This window comes from Mesocricetus auratus, unplaced genomic scaffold (genome assembly GCF_017639785.1).
Source record: "Mesocricetus auratus isolate SY011 unplaced genomic scaffold, BCM_Maur_2.0 Super-Scaffold_4256, whole genome shotgun sequence".
NCBI lineage: Eukaryota > Metazoa > Chordata > Mammalia > Rodentia > Cricetidae > Mesocricetus > Mesocricetus auratus.
Window position 1 is genome coordinate 89,144,314 of NW_024429182.1, and position 13,333 is coordinate 89,157,646.

The 13,333-nt window shown below is 42.1% G+C and overlaps 2 protein-coding genes and 1 long non-coding RNA gene across 5 annotated transcripts in view; 1 reads left to right on the plus strand and 2 right to left on the minus strand.

Annotated features, from left to right (window-relative positions):
• Znf143 (zinc finger protein 143) overlaps nucleotides 1–1,476 on the minus strand; it is a 35,807-nt gene extending 34,331 nt beyond the window's left edge. Inside the window, exon 1 of one of the 3 annotated variants that reach the window (XM_040756429.1) lies at nucleotides 1,355–1,476. The gene's annotated coding sequence lies outside the window, so the exon portion shown is untranslated. Of the gene's footprint in view, nucleotides 1–226; nucleotides 1,316–1,354 lie in introns of those variants that run through there. The other 2 variants (XM_040756415.1, XM_040756422.1) reach the window with 2 other exon arrangements.
• A 107-nt stretch (nucleotides 1,477–1,583) lies between these two features.
• Nucleotides 1,584–2,272, plus strand: LOC121143909. Its single transcript, XR_005881211.1, has 2 exons — nucleotides 1,584–1,700; nucleotides 1,820–2,272. It is a non-coding gene; the product is annotated as an uncharacterized LOC121143909 (long non-coding RNA).
• A 3,619-nt stretch (nucleotides 2,273–5,891) lies between these two features.
• The window catches only part of Ipo7 (importin 7), a 42,512-nt gene continuing 35,070 nt past the window's right edge, over nucleotides 5,892–13,333 (minus strand). Inside the window, exons 23-25 of the mRNA XM_040756439.1 lie at nucleotides 11,815–12,021; nucleotides 8,658–8,774; nucleotides 5,892–7,958 (exon numbers count right to left, since the gene is read on the minus strand). Coding sequence (XP_040612373.1) covers nucleotides 7,861–7,958; nucleotides 8,658–8,774; nucleotides 11,815–12,021 — 422 coding nt within the window. The 3' untranslated portion in view covers nucleotides 5,892–7,860. The remainder of the gene's footprint in view (nucleotides 7,959–8,657; nucleotides 8,775–11,814; nucleotides 12,022–13,333) is intronic.

Here is a 13,333-nt window from a genome sequence, read left to right on the forward strand (position 1 = left end):
ATTTCTTATTTTTTTGAAATAGGGTCTCACTTCCAGGTTGGTCTTACACTAAATCTGTAGTCAAGTCAAGGCCTTGAATTTGTAGCTTCTCCTATCACAGTATTGGAAGTTCAACTACTAGGCCTAGTTTTGATTGTTTTAGAAAGTGAATTTGAAGGTATATGAATTTTGTTAAAAACCTTGCTAATCATTTACTTATTCTGAGATAATAGCTCACAGTATGTACCTGGCTATAACTATGCGATAAAGTGTAGTCTTGAACTCAGGGTACTCCTCCAGCCTCAGACTTTCTGAATGTTAGAATTATAGAGAGCCACCAAGCCCAGATAAAAACTATTCAAAATAAAAGGGAAGAGAATATTTGCAGAGTTGGTTAAATCTCCAAAAAGTCAAAATGTCAAGATTAAATTTATGCTTCTTACTGATGTTTCATAATCTCAACACTTCACAACGAATTTAACATATACTTAGAATGAAGAAATTGTCAGTTTTTCGCCAACTACAGCAGAACATGTCTTTCCTAGAAAAATTAAGAACTAAACTAAAACGCAATTTGAAATTTGTTATTTCTAACTATTTCAACCGACTATGCCAGCTGATTTGGATATTTCAAAAGTGAAGGCAAAGCTTGATTCTAAACAAATAGGTGGGCAGTGGTAATCTTTTCCACGTATTAAAACCGTGTAAGGGAAGGGGAAAAGTTAAGAGTGGACCAAAGTCCCACTATAAAACATTTGTTCTTTGGCCAAAAGGAAAGCAAACGGAAATCACAAATAGCTATTTTCAATACTCGATGTTAGCCCAGAGACCTTTAAAGAAAAAAATTTGAAAAAGAACAAATATGCCCACGATGACACTAGGAAGGAACCCGGGTGCGATGTGCCGGCAGTGTCCCCGGCCGCAGGGCCCGCGCCCCTGCTGGGGCTGGCTCTGAACTGAGGCCCGGAGGCCCAGCCCGATGAGCTGCGCCACGGAGCGCCTGGGGATGCGCTCCGCGCGGAAGGTCAGGCCGAGCAAAGGCGCCCGGCTCCCGAGAGCTCCACCCTCCCCTTTCTCTCCCTCCCCTCCATGGCCCCCTGCGGGAACAGGCGGGGCGCGGCGTGGGGTGGGGGAGGTGGCGTCCTCTGCGAGGAACGCTCCGCCGCCCCAGAGTGGCGGCCTTGGGTTATTAATAAACTCCGCGTTTGCCCGGGCTCCGCTACGAAGGCGGCCGTAGGAGCGGCCCGGCCTAGGCCCGGCATGGGGGAGAGCTGGAGGTAGAGCCGGGGCCCAACTGGGCCCGTGCCGTCGCGCTGAGGGCGGCGGTCGGGCGGAGAATAATGCACACTGGGTAAAAACACATTTATATACGAACCTCCGAGAAAATTTTCCAACAATTCCTTCGTCCGACCACCATGCACCAGGACAGGAAACAGCCGCCCGGCCCCCAGGCCCCGCAACCCGCATAGCAATTCTGAAGCCCGCCCCTAGCCTCCATTGGGCTGTGATTACGTCACTCACGGGAAGACTCTTGCTCTCTATTGGTCCAAATTGAGTGACGGACAGGAAAACGCCTGTAGCCACGCCTATCTGTCGTACGTCATCACAGCTTGTCCTTCCTGCCCGCGTCTGAGTGGCTGGCGTCGAGGGCGGAATTAAAGCTTCTGCGTCTGACTGGTTGGAAAAGCCGCTCATCCCGTACCACTCCACCCTACCGACAAGTGAATTATGCCGATTCTGGGGCCCCAGCGGGAGGCGCCATTTTGTAGCGAGGGAGGGAGGTTGGTCCTTTTGATTGCCCGGGAGGGAAATAGGGTGATGGGCGCCATTTTCCCTACAGGACCGAGGTGGAGGGTTTGGAGCGCCCGGTGAGCTTGCCGGAGCGCGTGTCGGAGGCCGCATGGGCCTTGCCTCGCTACGGACCGATGTAATTCCACTGAGAGGAAGGATAACGGGGGTAGTAGGGCTGCACGGGGACCACGCGCTCCCTGGGGACTCTAGCCGGCCGAGGGAGGCCTTCACTCTGGGGCTCTGGTGTCCCTGTAGCTGATGGCGGCAACCGGGGCCAAACCTGCCTGCCCTTTCCCGTTACCGGGCACGGCTGTGCGGTGGGAATTTGAGTTTGCTGCTGTTGCAATTCCGGCAGAGCCGAGCTTCCACTGAGAAGAGTACGAACGGTCTAGTGTGTCCGAGAACTTGTGGCTCTAAAGTTTGAAGTCGATCGACTTGGCGTCGCTGCGTTCCTTTGTATGTTCTTTCCCCGTTGTGTCCAAACTAAAGGATGGAGCGAGCATTTGTCGTGCTCTTTAAGCTTATTGAGACTTTAGTTGTGGCGTGTGTGGTATGTTGCTTGTACTCTCGACCCAACCCTTTTTAAAGCCATTTCAGGCGGTACTGAGCTGCAGTGTGCTCAGTGAGGACGAGTTGCCAGGTTTATATCCCAATATGATAGGGAGGCTGACCACCAGTAGCATATTTTATTCTCTTGGTTGCATTTCATATAATGATGGAATAAAGCGAGTAAAAAATGTTTAAAGATAACAATCTAGTCGGGATTTACAAAGTGTTGCATTCTCTCGGTTTGAGATTGCTCCCACTCGGTCGGGGATCTTCGTCTTTCAGCCACCAGAGATTGGAGTACAAGTTTATGCCATACCCAGCATCATTCCAGTTTTTTGGTTGCTATTTTTAACCAAGGCATTAATTAAACGTAATTGGTAAGCAAATGCCATCTGAAAGGGAACACACCTTGGTACCTGGAACTTGAGGGTTTGTGGTCCACAGGTTGAGAACCACTGCTTTAACTACCAGGAATGCAAAATGAAGTGATTACTCTTTAGATCCTGAGAAAAATGGGACATGACATTTCGTTAGGTTGCTTGATACTGGCTAGCTTTACTTACAGGACTGGAAATAAATATACTTTTCCAAGCCGGGCGGTGGTGGCTCACTTTAATCCCAACACTCGGGAGGCAGAGGTATTTCTGGACTTCGAGACCAGCCTGGTCTACAAGACAGCCTCCAATGCCAGAGAAACCTTGCCCCGAAAAACCAAAACAAAAAAAAAAACCTTTTTCCATAATTTTATTATCAAAACCTCCTTAAAATCTTTTGTGAAGTTAGTAAATTCTATACCTCAGGCTACACACTAAAACTAGGTGTGCTGATTCCATAGTAACCAGAAATGTCATCTCTGTCATGTATTGCTAGAGGTCAAATCTGGCCACTCATACACTAGGAAAATGTTTGGGTGGTGTTGGACTAAATCTAGAGACTTGCACTAGAGAGTTCCTGTCTTTTGGGTACCAGGCCATGACACTTGTTTGCTTTAAAAGCTCAATTAAAAAAAAAAAAACATATGGTATACACCTTTCATCCCACTGCTTGGGAGGCGATGGAGGTGGGTCTCTGGTGCCAAGCTGGTGCACAAAATAACATGCTAGGCAGGTGAGGCTAGCTAATCCCAGCCACAGATATTTTTGAGAGGCATTGTGATAGAGTAAGTCCTAGCCCTTTATGGCTGTGTAGCTCTTTCTTGTTGTTTGGTATATTTGGGGCATGGTCTCATTATGTAGCCCAGACTGGCTTTTAACTCACTATGTCGTGAGGAATGAAGCTGCCTTTGAACTCCTGATCATCCTGCCTCATCTTTCCAAGTACTGTTTAACTATTCTATTATTATTTTAAGATAGGGTCTTACAGTGTAGCCCAAGCTAGCTCAGGATCATTCTGCCTCAGTCTCCTAAGTGCTAGAATTCCAAGTACGCCCCTATGCCCAGATCCATCTGTAACAATAAAATAACAATTGCCTATTTATGTATCTGCCTGTGGGACCCTCAAAATACACCTTTTCAACACCCAGTTTATTCAGTGTGAGCTTGCTCACATCATACTGCACTCGAATATAGAGCCAATAGTGTCACTGACTTATTTTAGCTAGTTAGTTACAACCTACCTCTACTAAGCTCTGGAGAAACACTATTGGTTATTCCATTTAAGAACCTCTATTCTAGGCCTGAAAAGATGGGTGAAGTTAAAAACTAGCTCCACTTCTAGAGAACCCAGGTTCAATTCTCAGCACCAATATTGTATTTTTACAACCGCTTATAAACCACCCTGACCTCGACCTAGTCCAAAGACTAACCGCCTCTTCTGCCACGCCCAGATCAGTTTTTGGTGTCAGAGCAGAACCAGCCAGGGTAGAGGAGAGAGCAGAAGCTTTTCTGGAGGGAGCCTTTCTTAGGAAGTTTTCTTGAACCTTTTTGGTGCCTGCTTAAAGTTTTCTTTACATTGTTGAACAAGTCTCTGTGTTGTCAATCCCCGACACCCTCTGCACGTTCTTGGACACAGGCGTGCAGCAGACGCGACACCATTACACTGTGTGAAAGATGTGTCACTGTGATTAGTTTAATAAAGAACAGAACTGCCAAAGCTAGTCAGGAAGAGATAAGACAGAACTTCTGGAGACAGAGAAGAAAGGTGGGTAGCCAGCAAATATGGAAAAAGCAGCATGAGCAGTAGAGAGAGATGTGGTTACAAGCCACACCAACAAAACACAGATTAAAAGAAGTTATAAGAGGGCTGGAGGGAGCCAGGCGGTGGTGGCGCACGCCTTTAATCCCAGCACTCGGGAGGCAGAGGCAGGCGGATGTCTGAGTTCGAGGCCGGGCTGGACGGATAGCCTCCAAAACAATATAGAGAAACCCTGTATTGTGTTAAAAAAAAAAAAAAAAGAGGGCTGGAGGGATGGCTCAGAGGTCAAGAGCACTGGCTGCTTTTCCAGAGGTCCTGAGTTCAATTCCCGGCAACCACATGGTGGCTCACAACCATCTGTAATGAGGTCTGGAACCCTCTTCTGGCATTCAGGCAGAATACGGTATACATAATAAATCTTTAAAAGTGTCCCTGTCCTTATTTGGGGGCTGGTGATAAAAACTAGTATTACACAGAGGCAGAAGGGTCAAGTTAAAAAGACCAGTGAGTGCATCCTATCTCAGAAAGTTCCAAACCCCAGGGCGGCTCATGGCCATCCCAGATTCCACTACTAGGGTAATGCCAACGCTATCTTCTGGCCTACCACAGGCACAAGGTAGTGTTGGTCCCCCTTGCTATACTCTCTGGTCTCTAACAGCAATATGTTGGGAGAACAAAAAGGAAAACCAGCATCTAAATAAGTGAAAAAATTAAGTCTATGCACAAATTGCAAGAACTGGGTCAAGTTAAGCTGCTTTTCAAGAGGATCCAGGTTCAATTCTCAGGAGCCACATGGTGGGTGGCTTCACAACCATGTTAACTCCAATTCCAGGTCTCTTTGGGAAATGCACGCACTTAGAGGCAAAACACCCATACACATACACATAAAATAGTAACACAGATTTTTTTTTTTTTTTGGTTTTTACGAGACAGGGTTTCTTTGTATTGTTTTGGAAGCTATCAGTCCAGCCCGACCTCCAACTCAGATCTGCCTGGGATTAAAGGCGTGCACCACCACCGCCCGGCCAGACCTTTAATATGATATCCTACTAGGGAGGCATAGAGTTCAAGGCCAGTCTGGTCTACATAAGTTACATCAAACAATGGTTACAGAGACCCTGTCTCCAAAACAAAAACACCCAAAAATAAATACAATGATGGGGGGGTTTATTGATATCTTCCAGAAACTTGAAATGTGAGGTTAAGTGTGATGAAAGTGAAAATTTAGGTATGTCTGATAAACTACTTGAATACAAAATTACAAATTTTGAGGTTTCTCTCTGGTAGCCTTGACTGTCCTATAACTCTGTGAACCAGGCTATCCTTGAACTTTGCCTCTGTCTTCATAGTGCTGGAATGAGACCAAATGTTTATGTAAAGACATGCCAGTACAGTTACTTGAAACAAAAACCTCACCAAATGAGAAATTTCATTCTGTGTATGGGACTAACCAAAACCTTTATTAGATAGGTTTTCCAGTGACAATGTAAAACTGGATCAATTCAGAGATCAGTGAAGTCTGAGATTTTAAAAAGTAAAGTAGATACTAGGGTACAAAAACAAAAAAAAAAAACCATACAGGAAGACGATGTTAATAATATTCAGTATTTCCCCTCTAGATACAATGTTGCAGATATATAACTACTCCATTTTTATTTTATTGATTTCATAAATTAGTGACATTCCATTAAGCAACCTAGGATATACACTTGGTGCCCCAACTATCAGATGGTAATAGAAGCACACTTGATTATCAGTTTGCACCCACACATTTAGACATCTTTTCCTTTTGGCCAAGAGTTTAGTATTAAATTAAGAAATACATTCACCCCTTCCGAGTTAAAATAGAAGACCAAACAGTGCCAACATTAGTGGCTTAAGTATTGGCATACAAGAAAAACACAACACCAAAGGGTTTTCTTAATTATGCATTTTAAATATCAATATGTGCATTTCATTTGTACAGTTTATAAATTTTGTTTTAGACAACAGTATGTAGTAGTTTTGAATCCACTGAGATGTTGCTTTCAATTTGAAATATTGTGTATACATGTATATAAAAAATAATCCAATGTATGACTCATCTGACAGATGTTTAAGATCAATAAAGGCTTATCTTTGAACATGCATTTAGGAAGAGAGGGGAGAAGCCCACCTCACTACCCTGTTGTTGCTGGCTTGATTCTGCAGTGGTATCAATAGTGGTTTTTAGAGGGAACCATGTGCCTTCAGTCTACAGAGTTAGGATAAAGACACCATTTCAAGACGGGTAGAAGAGATGAGGAAAGGGGAATGGGAAAGTATTAGTCTTTCTTAAGTACATTTTGTACTTTCTGATACAGGATAAAAACAGGTCAATGGGAATAGGGAATAATTAGGAATAAACTGCAATCAGATCAAGACATAATTGCCGAATTAAGTTGTTTTAATAGATTGCATATATAGATGTTTAGCCATATTCTAGATCAACTCTTTAAGAGTAGAATTTTATGTCCAATTTACATGCTTCAGATATCACCTTTGTTTGTTACATAAGGTCTTGTATCCAAATGTCCACTTGTACACTGAGAGCTTTAAGGAACAAAAAAGGACACAGAGGGAGTTGCCATTTTTAGCAGCAATGAAACATCACTAACCCCTTTTTACATACCGAATTCAAGTCACTACCAGAGGTGAGTGCACCACAAAGTCACCAGATACAAAATTGCTAGTTCATTTTTAAATTAATAATTAACCTGAAATTACCCCTTTGCCCCCCACCCCATTATATCCCTTTTTATAAACAGCAAACAGTTTTGCTTTTATACATAGGCTAGCAGGCTTGTTTCAATATGAAAGTGCTAATTCATTTACAGATTTTAAAATCAGTTATGTAGTGCTACAATAATGTCCAATCTACATAGGAACAATCTGATGAATGAAAATGATAAGACTGAATAAGGCTATCTGATTACCTTATCTTATTTACATAAGGATACCCAATGGTTAGGAAGAGACAGAAATTGGACAAATACTTAAAGGTGTAAGAATTACATCTACCTTTGAACTTTATACTGTAAATGAGACATTTTAAATAGTCCTGTAGCCCATGCCTATTTTTTTCCTCAGAAAAAGAAAAGCTGCCTTCATGACATCCCCTCGTTTCAGATTTCCACAGTGTCTCTTGAAGCTTCAGAGTCAGGATCTTACTTTCTTCAAAAAATAAAGAAAATAGCCCCCCAAGTTAACCCCTCCCCAGATCCCTCTAGTTTCTCGTCCAGTGCCAGGTTACATGATCAGCTCCCACCTCCTGGGGTTTCTGTCCATCTATTGATCAGTTAGTAGATAACATGAACCGGTTCTGGAACCACTACTAGGAGGAACACAAGCTCTTCACTACACTCACACAGCAGGAAAGAAAGTGGAAACTCAATTCATCCCTGGTGCCGGGCCTCCAAAATTGAAAGAACTTGGCACAACTGGAGCGTTGAATTTGTATCCTCCATGTTTCTCAATCATTTTAGATTCTAGAAAACAAGGAGGTGAAGCATTAATGCCCATCTGATCTTAAAAAACCATTTATAAGTTATATAAGCTGTATCTAGAGTTGTCAATTTTATTGTTTTTTAAAAATTATTTTCCATAATGCAAATAAATCCTTAAGTATACATCTTTAAAAGGAACAAATAATCGGTGAAATGCAACTAAATCCCCAATATAAAATACACCAGAATGGTCAGGCAGTGGCAGTGAGTGCCTTTTATACCAGCACTCAGTGGATCTCTGCGTTCGAGACCAGCATGTTCCAAAACACCAAAAACCACCAGAATGCTATCCTCAACTAATACAGAGGATCTTTGATTGTTAACTGGATATTAACACTTAGAGAAAATGTGAGGCTGTGTTATCATACATATATGGATTTTTAAAATGCATACTGAAATGCTTAAAGATGAATTTGTATACACTTCCAGCCCAAATACATTTTACAGAATGTTGAATTCCTTCACATAAGCCAGGCGGCGGTGGCACACGCCTTTAATCCCAGCACTCAGGAGGCAGAGGCAGGCGGATCTCTGTGAGTTCCAGGCTAGGTTGGACCGACAGCCTCCAAAACAATACAGAGAAACCCTGTCTCGTAAAACCAAAAAAAAAAAATTCTTCACATAATTATAAAGCTGTATGAAATCATTAATTGAAGAGGGAGTTAAGGTTTACTAACATACCATGGGCTGCTCTTCTTTGATCAGCAAGAGTTGCTATATCCTGCAACTGTTTTCTTTGTTCTTCATTAAGACCATGAGTCAAAGCCTGATACCATACAGGATTACGATTTTGAATAGCTATATAGGGAGGAAAAAAGGGTGAGGGGATATTAGATATGATAACCAATTTTACTTCTCTATCTCAAACAATATAGCTCTGATACGCTTACCTAAGAAGTAAGGTTTCCCCAGGCATTGTGGCACATATCTTTAAATCCCAGAACTCAGAAGGCCAGACTGATCTACAAACCGGACCGCCAGAGTTACAGAGAACCCCTGTTTTTTGTTTGATTGTTTTGGTTTCTTGAGACAGGGTTTCTCTGTGGCTATGGAAGCTGGCCTGTAACTAGCTCTTATAGACCAGGCTGATCTTGAACTCACAGAGATCCACCTGCCTCTGCCTCCTGAGTGCTGGGATTAAAGGTAAGCCACACCACTGGTCAGGATCAAAAAGTTTTTAATAAGTAACAAACTTGACAGAATTCAGAAATAAATCTAACCTACTTCCCACAAAAGATTAAAAAACAAAACAAACAAATAAACAGAAAACCCAGAAGCCTTACAAATACATTCTGTACTTTAATGCTTTCCTAACTCAAATCCTGGGATGGAGGATTAACTTGGTAGTAAACATTGCCTAACTGGCATGGGAGATACTCTGGATCCAATCCCTAGGCATCATATAAACAAACCACACAAGTGGATGTATGTAAGAAGAGTGACTTTTTCTGACACACATAATTAAATTACATGACCACAGCGTTTTACTTTACAGACTAAACCATTGACCATTTTAATGTATAAAAAAAGCCAGGTGTCGGTGGTGCACGCCTTTAATCTCAGCACTCGGGATCCAGAGGCAGGCAGATCTCTGAATTCGAGACCATCCTGATCTACAGAGTGAGTTCCAGAACAGACTCCAAAACAATATAGAGAAACCCTGTCTTGAAAAACCAAAAAAAAAAAAAAAAAAAGCTCCACAATGGTTATCTTAGGGATCACAGCACCTGTAATTCCAGTTACAAGGGATCTGATGCCTCTAGCCTCCATTAGCAGAAGAATTCACATGTACATACCCCTAGACAGACACAACACATCTACAAATAATTCACAATGAAATGAAACAAAACTATACAAACAAGAATGTTCCTTAATTTTGAACAAAAATACTCTATTAGGACAGTTTGAAAACAAAAAACTGCACTTAAAATTGACATATGGGCCAGGAATGCCCACATACCTTTTTTTAAAAAAATAATTACATATACAGTGTTCTGCCTACACGACAGAAGAGACTACCAGATAGAAATATAGATGGTTATGAGCCACTACATGATTACTGGAAATTGAACTCAGAACCATTGGAAAAGCAGTAAGTGCTCTTAACCTGAGTCATCTCTCCAGCCCACCCACATATCTATTTTTAAAATATTGGTTGTCGGGGGCTGGAGAGATGGCTCAATGGTTAAAAAGCACTGACTGAAGCCGGGCAGTGGTGGCACACACCTTTAATCCCAGCACTGTGAGTCCAAGGTCAGCCTGGTCTACAGAGCGAGTTCCAGGACAGCCTCCAAATACAGAGAAACCCTGTCTCGAAAAACAGAGCACTGACTCTTCTTCCAAAGGTCATGAGTTCAATTCCCGGCAACCACATGGTGGCTCACAACCACCTTGAATGAGTTCTGATGCCCTCTGCTGGCATGCAGGCAGAAGACTGTATTGGTTGTCTAGCATGAAGCCTTGGGGTACCATCACCTAGGCTACAGTGTAAACCATCTGTAATCCCAGAATTTATGAGGGAGAGGCAAGTGAATCAGAAGTTAAGGGTCACACTCAGCAAGATAGCAAGCTAGGCAAGGCTTTTTACCTACACGAGACAATGCTTATGTGATAAAACAGACTAAAGTTTAACAAAACAAAAAAAAAATACACCTGTTGATAAATGGATCAAAAACACACACACATACACAAAACCCTATAAACTGACTTCATGTATTAGAATTCATTCATTCATTTAGGGGGGGAAGGACTAACATGATTTTCACTGTAACTGACATGTTTCTCTCTGTGAAAAAAAAAAAGGCATGAACACTGAAAGTAAATAGTAATAACATCAATTTATTCTTAATGCTAGTTCAAAAACCACCCATGCTTTTGCCTTCGTGTGGGAGGTGGAAGCAGGAGACCAATAAGTTTAAGGCCAGCCTGCCCTGCACTAGAGAAAGACCTGTTTTTGTTTGTTAGTGTGTGTAATAACCCTTCCTGTCCTGTAACTTGCTTTGAATCTAGCCTTGAAGTAAGAAATTGCCTCTCTATCTCCCAAGTGCTAGGATTAAAGGCATAAGTCACTAGGCCAGTTTTATTTAGACCTGCTTTTTAAAGAGGTTTGGAAACTGGAAAGATGGCTCAGCAGTTAAGAGCCATCTTTGAACTGCTCTTCCAATGTCGATGGTTCTCAGCACTCATGTCAGGTAGATCACAAACACTTCAGTTCCAAGGGATCCAATGGCCACTTCTGGACTCTGAAGGTACCTGAATTCATAATATTCATTCCCAAATGTATATATAACTGAAGAAAACAAAACTAAGTCTTTAAGGAGAATGATAAGAAAACCCAAATAAATTAACAGAAAATGCTGGGAATAAAATTAAGTGGGGCCGGGTGGTGGTGGTGGCTCACGCCTTTAATCCCAGCTCTCAGGAGGCAGAGACAGGAGGATCTCTGGGAGTTCGAGGCTAGGCTGGACCGACAGCCTCCAAAATAGAGAAACCCTTGTCTCGTAAAACAAACAAACAAAGTGGGATCTGAGGTAGGTGGTAGTGACGTACACCTTTAATCATAGCACCTGAGAGACAGAGGCAATGAGTTCTTGGTTAGCCTGTTCTATAGAGCAAGTTCTAGGATGGCAAGGGCTACAAAGAAAAACCCTGTCTCAAAAAAACAAAGAGCAAAAACAAGTGAACTCTAAGATTTTTAAACTGTTTTTTGAATGACACGATTTTCTGATATTGTACATCTTTCAAATTAAAAATGAAATGTAATAGAATAAAGGAAGAAGCCGGATATGGTAGTACATGTCACGGCCAATAAAATGGTTCATTTAGGAAGTTAACTTACTTTGAAATATAGCTTTAAAAATCTGATACTCATCAACAGGGTTATCTTCATCATCAATGATTGTAGAATAGCCTTCAAGAGCAGTCTCCTCAGCATCATCTTCTTCCCAATCTTCATCATCTCCATCTTCACCTGCTTGCTTAGCCAGAATCTCCAAATATTCCTGCCCATCTTCATCAATATCATCTTCATCACTCCCCAGTTCCTCTGTCAAGTTATTTGTTAACAAGAAACGTTCTGTTACTCAGCAAATTGACAATTACTTCAACATAGGTGTCCATGAAACCCAACTAAGATTCAACTGATAATAAAGCAATAAATTTTTCTCTTTGTTTTGTTTTGGACTTTCCAGGCAGGGTTTCTCTGTATTGTTTTGGAGGCTGTCCTGGAACTTGTTCGGTAGACCAGGTTGGTCTTGAACTCACAGATCATAGAGATCCACCTGCCTCTGCCTCCCTAGTGCTGGGATTAAAGGCGTGTGTCACCACTGCCCGGCTTCAGTCAGTGCTTAGGAGGCAGAGGCAGGTGGAGCTATATGAGGTGCAAGCTAGCCTGGTCTACAGAGCTAATACCAAGACGGCTAGGGCTGTTACACAGTAAAACCTTGTCTGAAACCCCAAAACACACATTAAAAAAAGGTCAACAGAGACTAATGACTAGTGATCCAATAGTAAATTTCTATGGTTCTTTTATTCCACAGTAGTAAAACACTAGTCACCCTGCAAAGCTTCAGGCAAATAAATCCCACCCTTTCTCCTCCCAAAAAATCTTTCATCTTTTACTCTTCAGGAACCCTGAACTTTGCTTTGTCTTATAAAAACTGGTTGTGAGGGGCTAGAGAGATGGTTTCAGTGGCTAAATGCACTGGCTTCTCTTCCATAGAACACAACTTCAATTTCCAACACTCACAAGGGCACCTCACACACTTGCTGAAACTCCAGGGAATTTAACAACCTCACAGACAAACATACGTATAAGATACATCATAAAAACTGTTCTGAGCCAGGCATGGTGGTACTAGTCTTTAACCTCAGTACTTAAGGAGCAGAGATAAGTGGATTCCTTACAGTGCAACCAAGTCTGGTCTACATAGCAAGTTTCATAACAGGACTATATAGAGAACCTGTCTCAAAAACTCAGAGAGGGAGACAGCAGAAAAACTTGTGAGGTGTTTCTTTGGTGAGAATGTGATTCTTACAGATATAGCCACCACTTCTGGTCAGTATGCTGAGATTACACGTACCAAATTCAATTTATACCAAAAATATGCAGTTAAATGTTTGAGTCAATATCTAATTATATTAACTTTTTTCATTTTAAAAACTTCTTTGTTTGTGACAGAGTTTCTCTATATTGTTTTGGAGGTTGTCCTGGCCTTGCTCTGTAGATCAGGCGGGTCTCAAACTCACAGAGATCCGCCTACCTCTGCTTCCAGTATGCTGGGTTTAAAGGCATGTGCCACCAATACCTGGCTTCATTTTTAAAACTTTTATAGTCTACAAGAGCTATGTCCAGGAAA